Here is a 22,840-nt window from a genome sequence, read left to right as displayed (position 1 = left end):
ACTGACAGGCAGCCGTGATATAAAATGACGTCATGCGAGTCGGAGGGGAAATGAAGGGAGAGGCTGTCGTGCCGCCTGACTCCACTTTCGTCTGATTTTCTGAGATCAACACGTATTGTAAATTCACTGGCACGCGTATCTGTAGCTACCCGACGAGCAGGTATGTGTGGGAAACCATTTTACACTGCACACAAAGGATTTAGTGCACTTTCATAAAGTTGGGGGACTTAATTAACCAAAAATGTTCAAAAATGACGCAGAAGAGGCTCAGAAATCTTCAATTTAAAGCCCTGGATCCTACACGACCAAAATAAAGCTGGATAGCAGTATTTTTTTAAAATCCTCCCTGCTTCTTAACACCTCTTTTAACCTCAGCGCTATGAGCTTGTAACACAGCTCTAATGACATCATCAGGTTTATTATTTCAGATATTGAAGTCAATATGTTGTGGACTCAGTTTCCAGTTGAGATTTTAATCATGTTATTTATTTTTGCTGATTCATTTTGTTCCTCTGTACTTTTGTATCACTGATAACAGATATCTCTGTTAGCTATCAATTATATAACCTGTCAATCTATAAATCAATCAATGTTTTGTGAATTGAGACACAATCCTCCAACCCTATGTGCATTGTGTAAGACCCTGTCAGCTCCAAGTTCCCATAAAGTAAATACTAATTGATCTGCACTTATAAAGGCTAACACCTTTTTAATTTCGATAGGCTACAACAAAGCAACTTTTTCCCTCTTTTTCACCCATTCACGCACACAAATGGTGACAGAGCTGCCATCCTCACCTGCCATCCACAGCAATTTGGGGTTCAGTGACTTGCCCAATTATATTTCAGTATGTGGACAGGAGGAACCAGGGATTAATCCACCACCAACCTTATGATTAGTGGGCAGCCTGCTCTGAGCCACAACCTCCTTTTAATGTATCGTACAGTGCACACACCAAAATACACTCTAATGCTAGAATAATACAATAGCCAAGGCTAAAAGATGACTAAAAATGGGTAAGACAAAAGACCCTCATTAAAAAGTCATCTAGGATTCTTTAGGATCCTTTGTAACCAATCCTATAGTATTCAACCCCATTGAACTTTATCCAACAGAATCCTAAATCCATTTTAGCTGATATTAATGGCTATATTTGTGACGGAGTTTCCCTAAAACAAACATGCAGTTAATTAAAATGTCAAAACTAAACAACGGGACATTTGAGCGAGCTGTGTTGAGCATCCAGCCTTGGAGACATGAATTAATAAAAGACTTCACACTGACTTGATTAATTGTTCTGTATATTTTTTCAGTAGCCAGTAATGCTTACACTTGTATGCACTCCAGATAACCACACCAGTATATAGCATAATGTGTGTAGTTAATTCATTCCATTATTACATATTGTATAGAAGTGAGTATTACAGTTATCACAGATGTCTCCATGTATGAGACAAACATCTATAAAAAATGAACTTAAATATTAAGCTACACAGTTAATTAGTTACAGAATATGTTCCCATTGTGAATAGAAACCCAAATCGATTCCTTTCTTTTACGAACACGTAATATACGAAGATATTTAGCTGTTTGATAATCAGTCAGAGTTTCACCATTGTCTTGGATGCATGTTGTGAGGTACCAGACATTAGAGGTGTTTTAAGATATCCTGTAATAACTTGAGTCAACCCGGTGTCACAGCAAAACGTGAAATGGACACACTTTGGCATGTGTAGGCGCGACAGTTACTCGTTTTCCTCTCGTGGATGAAAATGAAACCTACCGCGTGCGTGGAGCCATGTGATTTACAGGAAAATGAAACTTGTAGATAAAACACGTGGTTGGGGTTAGGAGAAAGAACATGGTTTGGGTTATAAAACACAAAACGACTCAACAAAAACGTTGTCAACTGCTGGAAACGAACCTCATTGTGCCCTCATCTGTGACTAAGACCACCAAGCCACCCCTCCTTCCTCCTATTACCGTGGGAAAAAATGTCCTTTATTGCCTTTGTTGCAGGACCTTGGTCACATGACATTTATGTGTGTGTAAGAGTCATGCTTTCAAAACGTGTAACTGTCACGCCTAGACAGGCCAGAGCTGGGCTATTTCACGTTTTGCTGTAGTGGACCGGCTTGTCTATTTCACGCTTTGCCACGATACTGGGTTGAATGAGTATGTCATATTGTCAGAGCGATTCCAATCATAAACCCTAAGTGTATCCAAAAAGTTGAGGGAGATTTTCCCTTTTGGAAAATGGATGTCCTCAGTCCAAACCGTGAAGCACCAGGTGTGGAAGTGGACCTCCAGGAATTGAGGTCAGACTCAACCTCTCAACCACAGAATCCTCTGACTGACACAGCTTTGCTCAACGCCCTCTTCTTCAAAGCATTTAACGCCACAGCAAAGCTTTGACAGACTTTGGATCAACAGGCAGTCTCAACAGGATCACAGTAGTCCTTCGGGCCTCTTCTCCAGACTGTACTCCTGGGTCCGCTGCACCTTCCACCCCAGCATCATCAGCAGGACGATGCCCATGACCTTATAACCCAGCTGTAAGCCCAGGTACCTGCAGGGGGTCGGATGAATGATTAATGAACGGCTGTGATGGGAGACGAACTGTGAACATCTACTCTACGTGATATGTATTCTGAATCATGAATGTTCTCACCGGTTCCGCAGGATGTTGTTGTCGTAGTAACCACAGCTAAACTTCTTTCCACACACACGCTTCCACCAGATACACGACGTATCAATGGCCATCCCGAAGAGAGCCGGAGCCGGCAGCCAGGCTGAGGAACAAACAGAGGGTGTTCAGGGTAGACGCATGTCGGTTCCTACAGCCTGAGCGTTCAGGGAGAAATCCAGCATTTCCTTAAGAGAAATCTACATGGGAAAGTATGAATGGACTTGAACATTGTTTAAGTAATTAATGTCATTTTAATTGAACTTCCTGGGAGATGGGAGCAAATTTTAAACGTAACTGCGCTAAACCACAATGTTCATGATACAAAAAAATTATAATAATCACGAATTAAATGAATTAATTAAGGAAACTCAACCTACTATTATGAAAAGCAATTCCTTTATTCTTATGTCCATATTAAAAGACTTTTTTCAGGGTATTTTTTTTTTATTTCTATACATTTTATTTCAAAATTCCCTTTTAAAAAGTTGTAACTATTAATAGGAGGTTACTTTTTCTTCTGACTCATATTATATGACCCATGTTACTTCCTTATGTAAATTTTGATGATGTCATTTTACATTGTATATAAAAATCAAAATAAGGAATTTAGTGATGATTGATGTGTGATTTATGATTAAATTACATTAAATTAGTAAAAAAAAATAATAATAATAATAATTTATTCATATATTTTCAATGATATAATTGGATACTTTAGGCCTCCATTTGTAATATTTCAAAATAATGGGGAGATATGTTAGGATTTAGAGCAAGCACTGGGCAGTTAACATAACATAAAGAAGTGTATCATTTATAAATATGAATTGTTTTATTTCTGCATATAGCACCAAACGTATCGAGTATATGAATCCTAACTTACCTAACAGTCTCATGAGTAAAAATTGAATTCCGATAGCAAATGACTTTTCTTCAGAGGGAACAGATCTGAAAGAAAAAGGAAAAGAGGTGAGTGGTGCATTACTGTCTGGTGTGGCAGTATTGAATCACTGTTTATATATATCAACGACAGTCTCGTATCAAGAAACACACAACTTCCTGGACTACTGTCTCATTAGTTCATTATTAGCTTTCATACAAAAAGGATACATTGATTTAACTTTTACAGTCGAGTTTTAGGCGACTTTTAAAGGAGGCTGGAGGAGACTATTAAAAACAAGAGCATCTCAGCGTTTGACCGCAGCAGTTACTGATCTGGAAATACATCAATGCCTCTTTTTCTGAATCTGAGTATCAAACACAACAGAGATACAAAGAGAATTGGGCGAGAGGGGGGGTAAAAACTTGTTGGATGTTGTGTGTAATTAACATGAAGCTTTATAAGAACCAAAATATAATAAACAGTATCACCTATTGTGTTTTTTGTGGATGACTAGATAGCTGTATAAGGTTAATAGAATCATTAGAAAGTGACATGCAGATTGTATCAAACCATTCATTTGATCAATATTGGTAGTTTTGAACTCATTGTAAACACATCAAATACACAACAAATGAATATGTAAATATACTGTGATCCTTTCCTTACCTGAGCACCATCATGTACATCGGGTTGTGACTGAGGCAGGCGATCAGTGATGCTAAAGAGATGACGAGTATGACAGGGAGAAGGAAATGAGGGCAGTTGTTTGGACATGGAGCTGGGCGGGCGTGACTCTGACTCCCTGATATACACCTGCAGTTGGTATACACCTGTGAGAGCACAGAGAACAAAGGAAATCTGAGGAAAACTTTTCATCTCCTTCTTCGGCTTAACCTTTCACACTGAGAGGATTAGCTTTTACATTATTATTCATTTTCTTGCTGAGATGAGACGACGGATACCACTCATGTCTGTACGCTGCACAAAGCTACACCCTATCGTCGCCATGGTGAAAGGACTGCAGCAAGTGGCTGCGCCTGACCAAGAATAATAAGCTCTGACTCCCTGTGAAACCACAGCTTCATTTTTTACATTTCTTCACATGTTAATCATTAGCTTCAGAAATGCTTGTGGTCTGATGAATCTACCTTTTCCCCTCTTTATGCAGAGACATTCAGCATCTTGACTTAAGAGTGCTGCTGATTGTCTCATCAAATTCTCAGCAACAATGTCAACAAGCATGTTTTCCCCCCAAAAAACTATAAAAACTACATAGTAGCAGATTTAAAACCGGTGTTTTCATTTTTGTAATGGAAAAAACTCATTTTGATTTCCTTCAAACAATACCATATATGTTTATGCTAAAGTAAAATGCAGAATAATATCTCGTGAAAATGTTTTTGGACATTTTGCCAACTAGCTGACTGGATTTCACCTCCAACTCTTCACTTGTGGACGTCTGAATCCACACAGAAGAGAAAACATTCATCCTCTGATTTCTTAACATTAATCCGTTAATCTGGCTGTCGCCTGCACTGTCTGTGTTTGTGCTTCATTGTTACACAGTGGGATTACATGTTGAGTCAAAAAGAGTAATACTTAATCAGAAGTCACGCAATCCGCCCACCAGAAGATTATTCACAAGCTCTGACATTGAAACATGGAGATTGTGTCCCATTTTAAAACACCTCCTTCATGCTCTGTGACTTGGAAGCATTGATTAGGTATCGATTGTGAGCTGCTTGTGTCCTTTTAGGAGCAGAGGACTCTGACTGCTGTGACTGGAAGCTACTAGTTACGAAGCGCATACCATTTCTTTTTACGTTTAGTACGGACTGCAGCTACCCTTAAAAAGCATGTAGTGTTGCATGTAGTATGCTGGGACATACTGCTCTGTCATAGAAAATCTGCATTGACCTTTGACCCTTTTGGTCATATCCGTCGCGATGGGCAGCGCAACATTTGAAGTAAAAACAAAAAGGATCCAATTTGGAACGAGTACGCTTCCTTTTGATGCCTCTTCTTCTTCTTCTTCTTCCTTTTGTGGGCGGAGCATTAGTGCCACCAACGGTCTTGGTGTTTCAGTCGATGTGACCTATCTTCCACCGCACAAAGGATTGTGGGTTGGACTGATTATGAGTAACATGCTTGCCTGCATACTGCAAAATAAGACCGGATGTAGCAGAACATCGTGGTACTTTTGGCATTCGTCTAACATACTAAGTATTGGGACATACTTCATATTTTTCTGGCATACTAAATAGTGTGGATATTGGAATACAGGGATTGTGTCCGTCTTGGACTCTCACTGCCCCTGTATGAGATATTATTTCAACAACCAAATCGCAAACACTATGTATATATAGTCTAAAAAAATGGGACACCAAACCAAGAGCTTTAAAAAGGTATTTAAGGTCAAAGATACTTCCTGTTTCAAGTAAATACTTAAAACCAGGTCAAAGACAGATATTCCCTGCACTACTCTGCCCTGAAGTACAGCGATCATTAGAGAATAAATGATATCATTAGAGGGTAATTGACATATCCACGCTTATTCTTTCATCCCACACGTCCCAAAATTATAGAAGAAAATTGTCCTAGTTTTGGCGTAAAAACTAATTTACTCATTCACTTACCTTACTGCCACAAAAGGCAGCTGAAAGGCAAATTGTCTGAATGACTCCACATACAGCATCATTGTATGCTAATGTTACCTATATGACAGCCGAACCTGCAGCTATTCAGGAAACATTGACGAGCTGCTTCGAGGAGGCACTCACCTGAACCCTGTGGGTGTTGTTGGGATCTTTGGTGAAGTTGGTGCAGCCGGCGTGGCACGGAGAAATGTACTCGACACCATCAGAGCCGCACACGGGGTGGAAGGCACTGGCAGGACAGGAGCAGTTTGAATAGCACTTGGATGGAGAGCTGGGGAGGGCAGAGAGAGACAGAGTTACGCTGGGACTGAGGTTCAGAGTTACATTAAACACTACTCAGTTCAGTGTTGAGGGCACAATGCCATGCAACAATAGAAAAAGATCATGACAGGAGTCTCAGTCAGTGTTTAAGCTGCTCAGTAAGATTTTCAGTTTGTACGACGTTTTTTTATTTGGTGAATTTCCCGTCCAACTCAAGCCAGGATGTGTTTTCATTGTTTTGCATGCAGTTTGAAGTGATGTTGAAAGGTAAGATTTGCCTACTTTAAGCCAATTCTCGGCCAATACAATCTGTAACATGAATATTCCTGAAGACAGAGCAAACAAAGGAAAGTGGTCGTCCTGTATCAATTGTCCGGCCTGCTCTCTGTCTAATGAATCAATTTAAAAACATATGTAGCCTGTTATAGTAATAGTACAGTCCCAAGTGATTGTGGAAACTGAGTGGATTTGTATGGACTTGGTCCAAAATATGTTAAACATACACTAATTCATTTTGAAATAACACGGCCAACACCAATAATTTCCCATATTTCCCAAACGTTAACTGCACTGACTTTCATTTCAGATTTTGGGCGATAAAGTGTTTTGAACAGAAACCCAGAATAGCCATGCTTGCAATTATTTTTTGAATGACGTCATCTCAAGATCACAAGTTACTATTTCGTTATGTCAAGCAAACAAACGTTAGTTTTCTCTTAATAACCTTTAGATTTATCTCGTAATGCTGAGAAAACCAAAGGCTGGTTTCTGCTGCACTTCCAGTGGTTCAATTTAAATGAACTACATCTTCTCTATTCCTGTAATTATATTCATGGTCTGCATTTATTTGGCACCCTTCCACTTTAACGACCTCAAAGTGTTTTCTTGTGATTTCATTGTATTTGAGCATTAAGTATTAATCATGAACGAGGTCAAAATGTGACTGTACATAAATATAGAGAAACCTAACTCTCCTTTGACAAACAGCACTGTCCATATAAAAACTTTGTGATATCTCCTCACTCACCCGTACTGTCCAATCTGGTCACGACTGACCTCCGAGACTTTCTGTGTGGGACAGCCCATGAAGAAGAGAGGGATGCAGAGGAGGGTGGAGATGGTCAGCATGCCAACGGAGAAACGTGGGATGGTCTTCAGCGAGAGACCCGACCTCTTCATGATGACTCCGCCAATCAGCATCCCCACCGCCACTGCTGGCAGATTCACAGCACCTGGGAACCATGAACAGCTGAGTCACTTATCTCCAAGTTAAGATGGCATCTATTTCCTACAAATGTTTACAACTGTTCTGTACTGTTTCACTTTGTTTACTGACATCCTCTTGTCTGAAAATAATGGCAATGCTGCAAAGGAGGTCATTTGCTTAAAAACCCAAATAAGATTTTGGTTAAAGAAAAGATGACAGCGCTATGTTCCATCGATACATTCCCACTCCTACAGTACCTACCTACTAACAGGCTGCTGTAGGCAGCTGAAGCGCTGTACTGCCGCTCCAGAAACTTGTTGAGGAACGTGGCGAGACCTGCAATCACGGAGGAGAAGCAGCACTGGGCCAGAACCAGCATCAGGAACAGAGGGCTCAGCAGGAGGTGGACGAACATCCTGGGGAACACTGAACACACACACAGATCACACACAAGCACACGGATCAGCACACTGGTACTGGAAACATGAAGAGACGGTCTGAACGGAAGACACTTACTTTTCAGGAAGTCAAATAAAGAGATATCAGGCTTCTTGAAGTCATTGTTCAAATCGGTCTCACTTCCTATCACCTGGAAAAGAAGACGCAGTAGAAACTGTTATAAGGAGCATGTGTGAAGGCTTTTTAATATAGTGTTTATTTAGTTAAAATAACCGGACAAGTTTAGAGTTCATCATATATTTGGCGTGTAATAAATACAGGGGCATTAACGTAGTGTATCTGCACCTGTGTCAGACCTACAGGATGGTGTGTGGAGTGTGTGGAGGACGGCTTATAAGTCACATCAGCCTCGTTCTTACACTTCTTTCAAGAAACATTTTACAACTGCTTAGGTTTCTTTCTCCCTCCCTGACGCCCAGCGAGCCCATTTCTTTATGCTGCATTCATGTGACGTGGGAACATTTGACTGACAGCTCTGTGCAAACGCTGCGCAGTGTTCATGCATTCAAAATCAGACGCAGCTGTCAAACAGCATAATGGAAGATTAATGCAGAGTTTCTGTCTCAGCAGAATTCTTTTGTGGCTTTTTTCATACTGAAATTCATGCTCTTAATGTGGGTTTTACAGCAAACTAAATATTTAAATTTCACCAAAAAAACACATTGCTATCGGGTGACTTCACTACCCTTTCATGACCACCACAAGTCACCTTACAAAGGGGATCATTTCTCAAAAAAGAGTTAAGTACTTAAACCGTTTATCCATGACTTTTAGCTCATTATCCCAACTGTTAATCCATTTATTTTAGATAAATAAATGCACCGTTTATCTTTTAGTCCATTAGTTCACATATTAATTCATTACAAACGACATTTAGGTATTATTTTGAAAAGGCTTTGAAACATACTCCAAGAGAAGCATTCACTGGTAGAAAACTGAGATTTTTTTTATACACTGAAGATGCCCTAATGGTTGTTTCAGCCTGTGTGTGTGTGTGTGTGTGTGTGTGTGTGTGTGTGTGTGTGTGTGTGTGTGTGTGTGTGTGTGTGTGTGTGTGTGTGTGTGTGTGTGTGTGATTTCCCACCAGGGGTAAGTATTTTTTCTTTTCAACATTGGGTTTTCCGTTCCTCTTTTTTTATTTCCCCAGGTTCTACTCTGGTCTGGTAATGAGCTCACAGTAAAGGTTACACAGCCTGATTACATTCATGTTTCCACATGAAAATTCTCCTGTTGATAATGGTGAAGTTACACCTGAACTAAAATCTGTTCACTTTACTTTTCACTGTACTTTACTACAGTAAATAATGACCTTCAGCCTGTTAAAAGACATTGTTTAATATTGAAAAGGCAACTTCTTATTGAGATTTGTATCAAAACGACACATTTAGATCTTTTTTTTAGTTGCATATTTTTACAGGGTCAAGTTCTGGTCAAAGCTGGAATAGTCAAAAGATGGTTAAACAAACATGAGGTGTCATCCCCTGAGAGTAACTGGCTTTATCTTATCTATGACTAATATGTTGAGCAGACTGTTTCAGAGGTCACAGCTCTTTGAAACTGAAATAATTCAGTGACATGATACGGTGTGTTGTTTTAACATCGAGTTAAATTATTGTTTGTACCGTCAACATGGTAAAAACGCAGAGAAAAAAAAAAACTTGTAATGCTGACATGAAGCCAGTAGGTGTCAGTAACACTGTAGTTAAAGTCTTTTCACACTGACTTTTACAGCAATACTTTTCAAAGTGTAAAATATTTTTATATAAGACACATTCAGGGAATGTTTAGTCACAAACATGGCTGCACTGAACCAAAGACCTCTGTGAGACTGATACTTACATGGTCTTCTGAGGGCATCCTGCGAGGGAAGAAGAAGTAGGGGATGGAGGTGAGAACCAGGCAGCCGGTGGCGATGAGCAGGCCCATCCACCAGGCTCCAACCCAGCGGGGGTCGCCGTGCCGCAGCTCCTGTTCGGCTCCTGCAGGACAGCAGTGACCACTGAATCACCACTGACGACAGTGAAGCGTCTCTGCTGCTTTCACCCGACTATAAAATACATTTAGGATGCCTTTAAAGACCAAATCTTTACCTAAGCCAGTTCTGTCCACGTCCACGTAGATCTGCAGCATGACTGAGCCCAGCAGGTAGCCAATGGCAGGCCCGAATACAGATAATGCAAACAGGATGGCTGTGAATGATAAGAGCAGAATTTGTGATGCTGTATTCTGCAACGCAAAAAGTTCGACCTCCAAAATCTTTCTTCAGTTCTCAGTGGTGGAAGAAGAATTCATATCTTTATTTGAGTAAAAGTTACAATACAGCATGTGTGTAAAAATACTCCGTTACATATAAGAGTCCTGCATGAAAAGTCAAACTTAATTAAAAGTACTGAATAATTAGCAGCAAAATGTAGTTAAAGCAGTAAAGTAAAAGTGCTGGTTCGGTCCCTCTGACTGATAAATTATTATATATGGCATCATCAGATTATTAATATTTAAGCATCATTGTGTAAGCAGCACGTTACTGTTGTAGCTGTTGCAGGTGGAGCTCGTTCATATCCAGTTCTATATCTAGGGACAGCAGATAAATCTGCAGGGTTGTAGGATGATTACTGAGAGGAAAGATAAAAACACAAAGTTCTGACCCATAAATCTGTTTTGAGTTTTGGACTTTTTCCCTCTAATCTTAGATTTTTGGCGAAATATTGGATCATTTGAACTTGTATTGAACTGAAACCATGTGAGACATTTATGAAGGGAAAAATTCCTATTTGATGGAGCTGTTACTAATAGAAACATGAAAACATTCCCCCGACTACACTGATGTTTGCAAGACCTCAGAGACCACTGGTTTAATCTTTAGCAATGTGTTGTATTTCAAAAGATGTTACATCATCTATTGTGTCTTCATCTGAAAAGTAACTAAAGCTGTCAGATAAATGTAGTGGAGTATAAAGTAGCCTACAATATGAACATGTAGAAAAATGGAAGCATAAAGTAGCATCAAATGGAAATGAGTACAAGTACCTCAAAACTACATGTGGGTACTTAGGTACTTAATAATCAGTGCAAAGTACTTCATTACTTTGTACCACTGCTAACTTGGTTCTTCAAGGTTCCACCTGTAAAGCACTAATCAGTGGTCAGACTGTGCAAGGAGGATCCGTTTTTTTTTTTTTTTACTGTTAGCTACGATTGCTGAGGTTAATTACACAGCTCATGGTGATGTTTGTTAGCAGGAATTAATACTCTTATTCACAACTCAAGTTACTGTGATTACTTCGGAGATGACAGCAGCGGCGGCCAGCATTTTAATACGTAGGGATCTGAGGTGACTTCAGGTTTCTAGCTTCTGGTTGCTGAGCATTTTAAGTGTTGTGATGCTAACTCTGCTGCACTCCAAACACAACTTGTGCGTTGCAGCAGACACAGTGAGGACTTGATGAAGAAAAAGGTTATTTCATTGCTCTCTTCTGCCTCAGCAGGTAAAACCTTGAAAAATGAGTTTGACCTTTTCTGTAATCCACCTCATTAAAAACATAACAGGATGTTCTCAGTACATATTTAGATTATTTTGATCAATAAAAGATAATGTTACTGTGAACGATTTCTGCTATCTGGGATGTGAAACCTTTGAACCTCAATAACCATCCCATCTCACATTCTCCAGTCTATTGCTCCTGACCTTCTTCCTTTTCTCACCCATCTTATTAACACTTCTCTGTCAACTGGCTGCTTCCCGAACTCGCTGAAGGAGGCGAGAGGGAACCCTCTCCTGAAGAAACCCCCCCTCAACCCAGCTGAAGTAAACAACTACAGACCGTCTCTCTTCTTCTCTTTCATTCCAAAACTCTCAAACGAGCTATCTTCAACCAACTCTCCTCCTATCTCCACCATAACAACCCTCTTGACCACCAGTCTGGTTTCAACAGACCACTCAACAAAGACGGTCCTCCTTCTGTCTCTGAGCAGCTTCACACTGCTAGAGCAGCCTCTCTGTCCTCTGTCCTGATCCTTCTAGACCTTCTGCTGCATTGGACACAGTGAACCACCAGATCCTTCTTTCCTCCTTCAGGACCTCGGTGTCTCAGGCTCTGCTCTCTCCCTGTTCTCATCCTACCTCAACGACCTCACCTACCGGGTAACTTGGAGAGGATCTGTGTCTGAACCTTGTCCTCTCACTACTGGTGTCCCTCAAGGCTCCGTCCCGGGTCCCCTCCTCTTCTCTCTGTACACCAACTCTCTCGGCTCTGTCATTCACTCACATGGCTTTTCCTACCACAGCTATGCTGATGACACCCAACCAATCCTCTCTCTTCCCCGATCTGAAACACAGGTAGCAGCATGAATCTCTGCCTGTCTGACTGACACCTCTCAGTGGATGTCCTCACACCACCTGAAAATTAACCTCGACAAGACTGAACTGCTCTTCCTTCCAGGAAAAGACTCTCCCGCCCTCGACCTGACTATTACCTTTGACAACTCTGTTATCCCGACCCTGACTGCTAGGAACCTCGGCGTGACACTTGACAGTCAACTCTCTCTTACTGCCAACATCACTACAACAACACGTTCCTGTAGATACATGCTGCACAACATCAGGAGAATACGTCCTCTTCTCACTCAGAAGGTGGTCCAGGCTTTGGTCCAGGCTCTGGTCCAGGCTCTGGTCATCTCACATTTAGACTATTGTAACTCCCTCCTGGCAGGTCTACCTGTTAGTGCCATCCGACCTCTGCAGCTCGTCCAGAATGCAGCAGCCCGACTGGTCTTTAACCTCCTAAATTCACTCCCACTACTCCGCTCCTCCTCTGCTCCTCCTCTGCTCCCTTCACTGGTTACCAGTAGCCGCCCGCATCCGTTTCCAAACATTGGTACTTGCGTACCGCGCTGTGAACAGATCGGGTCCAGTCTACATCCAGGACATGGTCCAACCCTACATCCCAGCCCGCTCCCTCGACTCTGCTTCTACCAATCAGCTTGTTGCTCCTCACTGAGCTAAACACTCAACAAAATCACGACTGTTTGCTGTCCTGGCTCCTAAATGGTGGAATGAGCTCCCCACCGACATCAGGACAGCAGAAACTCTGTACATCTTCCACCGCAAACTAAAAACACACCTCTTCAGACCTTACCTTGAATAGTAGCACTTAAAATGGCACTTACTGATAGCACTTTGTAGTTTGGCTTTCTTGAAGAAATTGTATTTTCTTGATTCTTGTTGTTCTGACTTTGTACCCTCATGGTTGAAATGCACTTATTGTAAGTCGCTTTGGATAAAAGAGTCAGCTAAATGAAATGTAATATGTGAAAATCCCTCAGTATGCAAATGCAACTGTGTAAATTTCAAGGTCACAAAATAGTGATGTTAAAAAATCTTTGCACTTGTATAATAATGAGCTTTTCTCCATGCAGACCTGCAGAATCATCATCAGTATCCCAGCATGACCTGTAAATTGTTCCCGTAATGTAAACAGATCCTTTTGTCTGAACAGCAGGTCATTCACCTATGTAAACAGGGGAGTTGCCAGGCCCAGCGAAGTCATCTATGTAGGAAATCCCAAAGGGCTGGATGGGCACCGAGCCCACGCCGAAGAGCAGCTGAGCGCTGGCCATGAGCAGCCACAGGTTGTTGGTGTCGGTCAAACGCCTGGTCTCATCGCGGCCACACGACTCTGCGACGCTCGAGTTGGCGTGCGGGTTGCAAATGTCGTGGCGATCTGGGTCGCAGCAGGTGGTCATACAAGGAAGGAGAAAAGGGGGTAAAAAAACCAGAAAAAAAAACCCAGTGATAGTTAACAAAAGGCCGGCGGACACAGATGTCCAATTTCTTTAATTTCCTGCAGCTTCTTTGACCCTCCACTGACTCTGTGCAACGCCAAGACACTTCGTCTGAGGACAAAATGAAAGATGGAAGAGGGAGATTTGTTATTGCACATTAGAGGCCTGAAGGTAATTCTAATCTCCCAATCTTTCAGCGAGAACATAGAGATTATAAATGACCTTCTCATTTGTACAAAAGTTTAACTGGAGAACATCAGAAAAGCTTTCAAAAAACCTCATTTGTTGCGGAACACAGTAAGATATTTGTTTCACTCCTACTGAGTTATTTGGCACTGGCAATATTTTAGATTAAACCCGAAGTAACGTCTCATAAATTCCTTTGACATATTGGTGCGTTTGGGAGTACGCTGCTCATTCGCTGTCACAGAGGTACCAGTGGAGACAGAGAAGTAATGTGTCCTTGTACTCGTGTCTTAGACTTACTGTGTAAAACGGAGTCGTATTCGTAGGGTTGGGACAGGAAGTGAGGTAGCGTCAGGATCATGGCACTGACAGCCATCAGCAGTCCACCGACTCCGATGACGCGAGGACGGTGAACCCGATTCCCAAAATAGCTCACAAACACGATCAGCGCACTGTTGCTGATCTGAGAGACAGACACAGACATGTTTCAAAGAGAAGCCAGAGGGAACATCTTACACTTTTAAAATCAATTGTTTCACATTTGATGCGTTGAGCCGCAGGACTTTCGACATTAGAAGACTCTTAAAACCAAATATGGAGGTGGTCAGAATTGCAATCCGACCGTGGCACAGTTCAGGTTTACTGTTTAAGAAATGTAATGAAATGTGGAGCCAGTTCAAAACAGCTTAAAGCTGCATCCACAGATCCTTCAGCCACTCGGGGGCGCTGGAAACAAGCTGGAAACACAACACTGACATATCATCGCTTTCTCAGCTGATATGGACAACAAAGCAAATGGTTGCATAGTAGCATCATCATCATTTATCAACAGTCATGTTTCCGACCATCGAAGTTGCAGTTTCACTATTCGTTTTGCTGTTTTCCTCCCCGCCAGCTCTCTTTAGCTTCTAAATGCTCTGCTATGTTCAGCAGCTAGCTGCTAACTTGTAGCGGGTTAATCTGATCTTTTTCACTTTCACCGAGTCACAGTGACAAAAAAGGGCTTCCGCAAGGAGCCCGAATGAAAACTGATGACAGTGAATCAAAACAGTAACGTTTAAGGCCACAGATCCAAAACACTGAGCTGAAGAAATGCTAACAAGCTTCATCTAGCTGAGAAAAGCTGAAAAAGCTTGAAAGCTGAAATCTGTGGGCTTCTCACTTTGTATGAACCTTTTCACATGATACATAGTTATGTGATCCATTGTTTCTATAACAAAAACACTTCTTATAGCAGCTTTAATGAACCACACAAAGAGGTGATCAAACATTTAAGTGTTCAGGTCTCGTTTGGTCTGTGTTTTCATGAAATATTGCAAAAATCCAAAAGATAGCAAACGTCAACATGTTCGACAAATGGAAAACATGTACGTGTGTGATGCATCTAAAGCCCACTTTAGCACAGAAAAATGGAGCTTCCTCTGTGGTGGGCTCAATCTCTCATCAGTCCTGATCCAAGAATCTACAATAAAACCGTTCCAAAATACTCCAGTCCCTCTTGGATTGTCAGGAAGTGTGATTTTGATATGTTGCTTGTACTTCAAATTCCTGCTTTGTCATCAGTATCCTTGAAATAAAGCTGTCAAGAGCTCACACTGTGTGAGGGTATGTTACTGCAGGCTCCCACCTCGTTCAGAGAGGAAATGGTTCCAGAGGAGTAGCTGCTGAGGCCGTAGCGTCTCTCGATGGTGGTGATGGTGCTCTTGAAGTAGGCGCTGTACAGCAGCTGAGAGAACTGCAGGAGGCCGTGGCACAGCACGAACAGCTAGGACACAGGACAGGCTGCATGAGTCATTGAAAACAGAAATACTAGAAGGTGAAAGGTTGCAGACAGAAATGTAAAATCTGTAATTGTCATAGGCCCAAAGCTAAACTCAGCTGGAGTCTTATGTCCTCTGGGGCATCTTCAGCCTAGACAATATTCCTCCTGAGAGGTCCAAGTCAGAGGAACCACATTTGCGTCCCATAGCCTATGTTTCAGAACAGAAACTGTTAGTCATCACACACACTGCCATCCTGCCATCCCTTCCCGAGTGTTTTCACACCGATTCACTCCGTGATGCCTCCGACTCTGATGATGCCACTCAGCGGGAACTGGGACTCTCCAGCAGCCACCGAAGAAACCAAGAATCACCTTCAACTCAACAACCCCAGAACAGCCGAGGACGTCACTGTGACTCGACATCTTTCTGAGGACGTCGCACACAGGAGGTGTGGAGAAACTAGTCTGGTGTTTCTGATCTGCATTATTTAAGGGAAAAAAATAGCGATAACAAAAAGGAAAAGTACTAAATGCCAAGACGAAGAAGTTATGACTTAAAGTAAAGACGTGAAGTTTTATCTCCAGAATGTAGGCTACCAAAAGTAGAAGCACTCAGACTGGATCATTATGCCGCATAATATTATTATTATTATTAGGAGGTCAAATTCATGTTTTCTTATGTAAACTCTTGAACTGCATAGTAACTGGTAACTATAGCTACAAGACAAACAGTGAAATAAAAAGTCAAAAGGTTGGAACAAATTTGTTTCCTGCTGAGTTTCAAGTTTTAGCTGTAAATTCCAGAATCCTCAAGTCAGAGGCCCAGATAAGATATTTTATTGTGTAATCTCACGTGACTTTGACATTTTGGAAAATAGGGATTACTTCACAAGAGGACTCATACCACAACACATCTGTACAGCTGTCAGCCAGTTAGCTTAGCATAAAGACTGAAACAGGGGGGGAACATCTAGCTTAGCTCTGTCCAGAGGTAAAAACATCTGGATGCCCTTGACCCCTAAGGCTCGCCGGGACGTCACCGTGTCCAGCAAATAAATACTTTTTCACATAAAAACCAGCAACTTGTTTTTCACTTGTGTTTTGATAAGAATTGAACCAAATCTAATGTTGATTTGTGAGCTTCAGAGCTTCTCATGGGTAGATTTTGTGATCTTCGGAAAGAGCCAGGCGAGCCGTTTCTCCCGCTTCCTCTCTTTGTGCTTGGCTAACCGCATCACAGTGGTATCGATCTTCACATCTGACTCTCTACAACAGAGTGTATTTCTCAAAATGTTAAAGCCAATTGAGGTCCAGTGGTGCAGCAGTTAGACCTCAACCAGTCTGAAGGTGCGAACAACCACAGAAGAGGTTAAAGGCCAGGAACTCCCCTCCAGTCAGTCAGAGCTGAAGAAGCCTTTCAGACGAGACGCGAAACATCTTCAAGAAACTCAAACAAGTCCTTTGGATAACATTTAGATCTCAGACATCTAGCATAAATATGTTCAAGGCTTTAAAGTACAAATCTCTCAGAGATCAACTTAGTTAAAGTACTTGAGTGACTGTATCTTGTTACCACCTCTGGCCTCAGAGGCTCATTTGGTCCTTTATCAAAATGACAAATAGAGGTGTGTTGGGTCAATAGTAATTCATGTGGTCTTTCTAAAAGCTACACAACACGGCTCCAAACCAGCACTGATCGCTTCACTTCTGGAGATACTTCACAGTTCGATTGCGTAAAATGTCTCTTGGACTTCCCTCCTCATACCCAGTCAAACTGGACGGACTCCCAGTGATCTGGAAGAGGAGCCGCTCGCCCAAGTCTGTGTTTCAGGAGGCGTTCGGAAACACTCTGTGCACGAGTTTATTGGCTCGGGCGGTCATGAATGACGCTGAAGATACGTGTTGAGATTAGATGTGAATTTGCTATGAAAACATTGATAAATCCCGGCTTTCAGCTTGTTTACCAGCTGCCAGATCGGCTGAGGGAGAATAAAGTACACCTTTGGCTCAGAACAGTTAATGCTCCTATTAAAGCCTGGCTTCATGGTGTGTGAGTGCACACACACACACACACACACACCCACAATAGATGCTTTTACACTGTTGCTAATATTTCATCTTTGTTTTCCATCAGAAGGGCTTCAATTGTCCAAACGATCTGACAGGAACTCTTTGCTCATGCAGGCAAAGAACTTCTTTTGTTGGTGATTTTGATTAAATGAACAACTTTTAGATCAACTTTAAACCCACTTTAGCTTTTAACGAAAACAGATTTATACTTCATGTTTCAAAGACAACTCCTGGGCTTTGGGACAATTTGGCTTTAATGCTGGAAACACAGATCCATTAAAGTGCAAACTTTTCCTGACACATGGCAAAACTTGTGTTTTCCTGCACCTAATGAATATAAATACAGGTCAGTTATTCTTTGATGAAGTAATGTTGCGTTATGTTGAAACCTTGATAGTTAATTTATTCACAATTACAAACTGTAGAAAGGAGAAGCTGCACAAAATAAAACAACACTGATAAGATAAATAATTTAAGCTCCTGCTTCAGGTGATGTTTGTAGGGAAGGAGAACTGGCTGTGCAGAGTTGGATTCTGCACACTTTACGTACATCTTTATCCCTTTTGAACACTCAGCTGCGTCGGCCTGGAGGTTATTGTCCCAGCTTTCAACCCTGCTGCGAGGGGAAGAATTGGGGGAAGTCCACACTTGAATTTCAACTGCTTTTATTTCAGGGACGCGTGTTGTGGCTATGTCACTAGGAATCCTTTTTTTGTTTTCTGAAAAAAAAAAAGTCTCGCCTACTTTGTCAAAAAAAGAAATAAAGGAAAAATGTATGAAGTCTCCGAGGATACTTAAAAGAAACTCTGACCACAGGATCACCTCCCTTCATTGTGCAACAAACATAAAACAGGTTGGCTGCACAATAGCATCGTGAACAACGGAGCGTTGGGACATATTTAAAGCCGATAGTTAGAGGATTGATTCCAATTTCATATCTTCCAGTTCTTGCGACCAGGAGAGATTGGTGTTGCATTGATTAAAATCTGGGGGAAACAGTGAGCCCTGCTTTATCCAAAGGTAACAATCTACCTACCTGTAATACACCCACCAGTCCACTAGAGGACAGCCTGTCAGTGTGATGGTTTGGTTTCACCTGGCCATGAAACACCAGGTGTTCAGGTTAAAAGAAAAAAAACATGTGGCTCCATTGATGTTTAAATATAAAACTACTTGGTTAGGATTAGACACTGCTTGGTTAAATTTAGTAATAGATTTAGAAATAGAAATCCATGTGGCTCTCTTGAACTCTGGTCTCCTCAGTGAGTTACCATATCCCAACACAGACGTTAGCACTTTTGTACTCGGTCAAAAGGCATGTGTCCGTAGGCTGTATATAAAAATGGACATAGCTTATAAGTCTGAAAAGTGAGGCCAAAGTGGAATGGCATTAAAGCGCAATACCACCAAGGACCACAAGGGGCTGCTTCCAAAAAGCTTCAGGCTCCATTAACTCCCATTCAATATCTCTCATGAACAAAGTCAATCCATTTTTTTTCCCCCACAAGTCATAATGATGTCATTCGCGAAATTCACTTCTTAGTATCAATGTTTTGGTGGTTCCTCTGTAAATAATTCCTCAACTAATTAGATATTGTGGAGATTATAAAATGGGGATGGCCAAAATGCCAAACACACGCAGGTTCACAAACCGATGGGTGACATCATTGTAGGTTGGTTATATCTGACAAGGCCAACTGTCACACACTGACCCGCTGCATTAAATCCGTGACCGTCTTCTCGCCCAACACTCAGCAGCTGATTTAACTCCACGTGCTCAGGTGCAGCGGGGTGTGGAGCCGTCCCGCACCCCGTCCCGCACCTCGTCCCGCACCCCGTCCCGCACCTCGTCCCGCACCCCGTCCCGCTCAGCCGAGATATCTTTACAGAGACTCTGTAGGTGCAGCTCACAGGAGACGAAGACATGAAAAACACACACGGCGCCCCGGTGAACTACGTAAATAGTGAGCAGGGCACCGTGCTGCACATCCTGGAGTCAGGACAAGACGGATGGACGTGAACGCACCCTGACAAACGGTCGCTGACCGACTGCACTTCTTGAGCGCAAAGTGATTTGCCTTCACGTGAAATTCGTTCATTTTCTTTCTCTTTATGTTGCAGCTGCCAAACGGGAGGCCGACAGTAAAGCGGCGAGAGATGAAAAGACTCACGAGATTTCACTTTCAAATAAACCTTCGCCTCCTGGAAAGTAGTTGCTTAAGAGACTTGTCTCGCCGTCCTCTCCGAGCTCACGGGACATACGTGCGTCCATTTGTCGCCGAGTTTTTGAAAGCAACCACCAAAGTGCAACATGGAGTTTTGCCTCCATGATTTCTCCCAGTCTCTCCCGTTAATGTCCCCCAGCCCTGGAGCAGACCGTCTCTCCCGTTAATGTCCCCCAGCCCTGGAGCAGACCGTCTCTCCCGTTAATGTCCCCCAGCCCTGGAGCAGACCGTCTCTCCCGTTAATGTCCCAGTGAAGCGCAACGGCTGCTTCTGGTGCCCGGCGGGGTGACACTTCTCAGTGACCACACACTTTTAATATCAGAGGCAGGGGTGCAGAAAATACACCCAGATTGGATGCAGTGAGCAAAAAAAAACCAAAAAAACAATTTTTCTTAATGCTAGAAAAAGAAAAGCTGTCAAAACCCATCTGCTCATCTGAAGCAGAATCATGTTCCAAGAGCTTCTATGTTTAGTCGACTAATTGACTAGCCAAAGATTAAAACATTAATCAAACTACAAACGTTTTGAGAACTGATTAAATCATTTTTCAAGCAAAAGGAGGAAAAAAAAAATCTCAAGTTCAAGGCTCTCAAATGTGAGAAAATGTGTTTCTTTATTGGTATTCATGAATGTAAATTGAATATTTGCGGGGGAGGGGTTTCCACCTTGAGCTTTTGATCATTGAAGTTTCTCACCAGTTTTCTAATTACAGATCAAAACAAGAAAGTAAATCAGCAGATTATTGATGATGAAAATCATCAATAATCTGCTGCTATTTCTGGCCCAGAATTTATTTTGTGTTTAGTTCTTTGAGAGTTTTTTTTTGTTGTTGTAAATTTAGGTGTTCAGTATGACAAACAGATTCTAATAAAACACCTGAACAGAGTGATGAAATAACTAAACAAACATATGGCTCTGAACCAGGTGTGATCAAAATATTAATACTATATTGACATCAAGATATGAGACTCGGTATAATCTTCAATTTTGGATATGTAACTTCAGTATGTGGCATAAGTGTAGTCTTTTCCTGGTTTTAAAGGCTGCATTAAGAGAGTGCTGTACATTTCTGAATTAACCGTCTGTTTCAGCTCTTCTGTTATTTCCTTTTACCCTCTTAGTCATTTGATCCATTACTGATGATTATGTCAAAAAAACTGTTTCAATATTTTGTGAAAACACCAACAGTCATCCTTACAATATTGTTGCAATATTGTCACTGAGGTATTTACTCAGAAATATGTTTACATTTGGGTTTTTTTTTGGTCCAGATTTGAGATAAAGAAAAACAGTTCCTTCATTTTGGATCAAATTACTCTCAAACATAAATTCCAAGCAGCTCATTGCATGTGTATTAATAACGACTACATTTAAACCTGTTAAGATTAGTTTTGATTGATTGATTGATTTTTTTTTTTATACAAGCCACAGCACCACTCAGGAAACTATCCTCGGGGGGGGGGAAATGGGAAATGACTTGTCTTCTTGAATTCCATATTATCCGTGTAAAGATATGCAATCCTCTAAAAATAAATCAAGTTCAGATGGTTAGATAAACAGCGGGGGAACAAGTGCTGCAGGCTAAAACAAGACATTTCATAGTAACCGAGGAGCCCGCTGCTCTGTGATGCTTGCCATAAACTCGCTATGCTTACCTTGATGCTGCACCGGACCGTCCTGGCTTTCTTCATGTTTTTGGAGGAATGTATGTCCATGAATTCAGCTCGTGTCCTCACGCGAGTCCAGTTGGTAGAAAGCGGAGTTTTGTGTCCGCCGTTACTGTCTCGGTGCGCCGGAGTGCCGTTTTATGGCCGCCGGTGATGTAACAGGACTCAGCCCACAACTCCACGCGCAAATGTTTTGAAAGTTTTTTGAATTGAGAACAGGGAGTCTCGCGCTGATGGGCTGAGTCACGCGCGAGGCTGTGCAACGCTCACCTGCGAGAGAGCCGAGTGAGCGTGCGTCATTCAGATCATTAAAAACGACGACTCACCGGGTTATTTACCCACCGAGTGTTATTTACACACATGCGCGTGATAAGAAAACAGTTATTAATTTGAGTCCCGCGTGCTGTCATCCCTTCAGTGAACCCCATTTTGTTCTGCAGCAGCTCCAACAGGCTGATCGCTTCATTAATTGCGGTATGCGGCTCTGCGAGCTGTTTCCGCCTCGAGCTAATGAGTGGAGAGAAGCTGCAGCTGATGAATGGAGCCGCTCAATGAACGTGGAGTCTGTCCGTGTAGATACTGGAGGCCTGTCTTTCCCTACAATACCAACTATGCGTTTACTCATTCAAAGGGTGTTTGTAGTTTGTTTCTTAATTCATGTTGAGCACTTTGAGCTACATTTTTGGTGTTAAAAGTGCTGTACAAATATTTATTCATATTTTTTTTTATTTTTAATCATTTGAGGTATACTGTTAAGGGCTTGGATAAACTTGCTTTTTAAGACAGACGGACAGATTGGAGACAGTCAAGCGCATAGATAAAGCAGTGGCCTTTTTAACAGCAATCATTATGTAAAGTTATTACATTGATCAGGTCAAATATAATTACTCAGTGATGTTTAACAACCCAGATGGTCATCTATAACGACTCAGCCTCGCTCTGAAAGAATTCCCAGAATCCCCAAACACTTTTCTAACATGAATGAACAGAACTATT

General features: G+C 41.7%; 1 protein-coding gene across 1 annotated transcript; it reads right to left on the bottom strand.

Moving 5' to 3' along the window:
• Nucleotides 1-1,840: 1,840 nt before the first annotated feature.
• slco2a1 (solute carrier organic anion transporter family, member 2A1) lies at nucleotides 1,841-22,043 on the bottom strand. Its single transcript, XM_069704047.1, has 14 exons — nucleotides 21,833-22,043; nucleotides 15,748-15,885; nucleotides 14,421-14,583; nucleotides 13,661-13,873; nucleotides 10,244-10,342; nucleotides 9,993-10,132; nucleotides 8,211-8,283; nucleotides 7,956-8,120; nucleotides 7,515-7,719; nucleotides 6,350-6,497; nucleotides 4,236-4,399; nucleotides 3,570-3,634; nucleotides 2,672-2,792; nucleotides 1,841-2,569 (listed from the first exon to the last, which is right to left on the bottom strand). Exons 1-14 carry the CDS (start codon nucleotides 21,890-21,892, stop codon nucleotides 2,449-2,451), a joined length of 1,875 nt encoding a protein of 624 aa, XP_069560148.1. The 5' UTR covers nucleotides 21,893-22,043; the 3' UTR covers nucleotides 1,841-2,448.
• Nucleotides 22,044-22,840: the final 797 nt, after the last annotated feature.

The sequence above is a fragment of the Brachyistius frenatus genome, unplaced genomic scaffold, assembly GCF_029030835.1.
Source record: "Brachyistius frenatus isolate BFR_SWC_R1_liver_20210118 unplaced genomic scaffold, ASM2903083v1 Contig_49, whole genome shotgun sequence".
Taxonomy (NCBI): Eukaryota; Metazoa; Chordata; class Actinopteri; family Embiotocidae; genus Brachyistius; species Brachyistius frenatus.
This window is presented reverse-complemented; position numbering and strand designations above follow the sequence as displayed.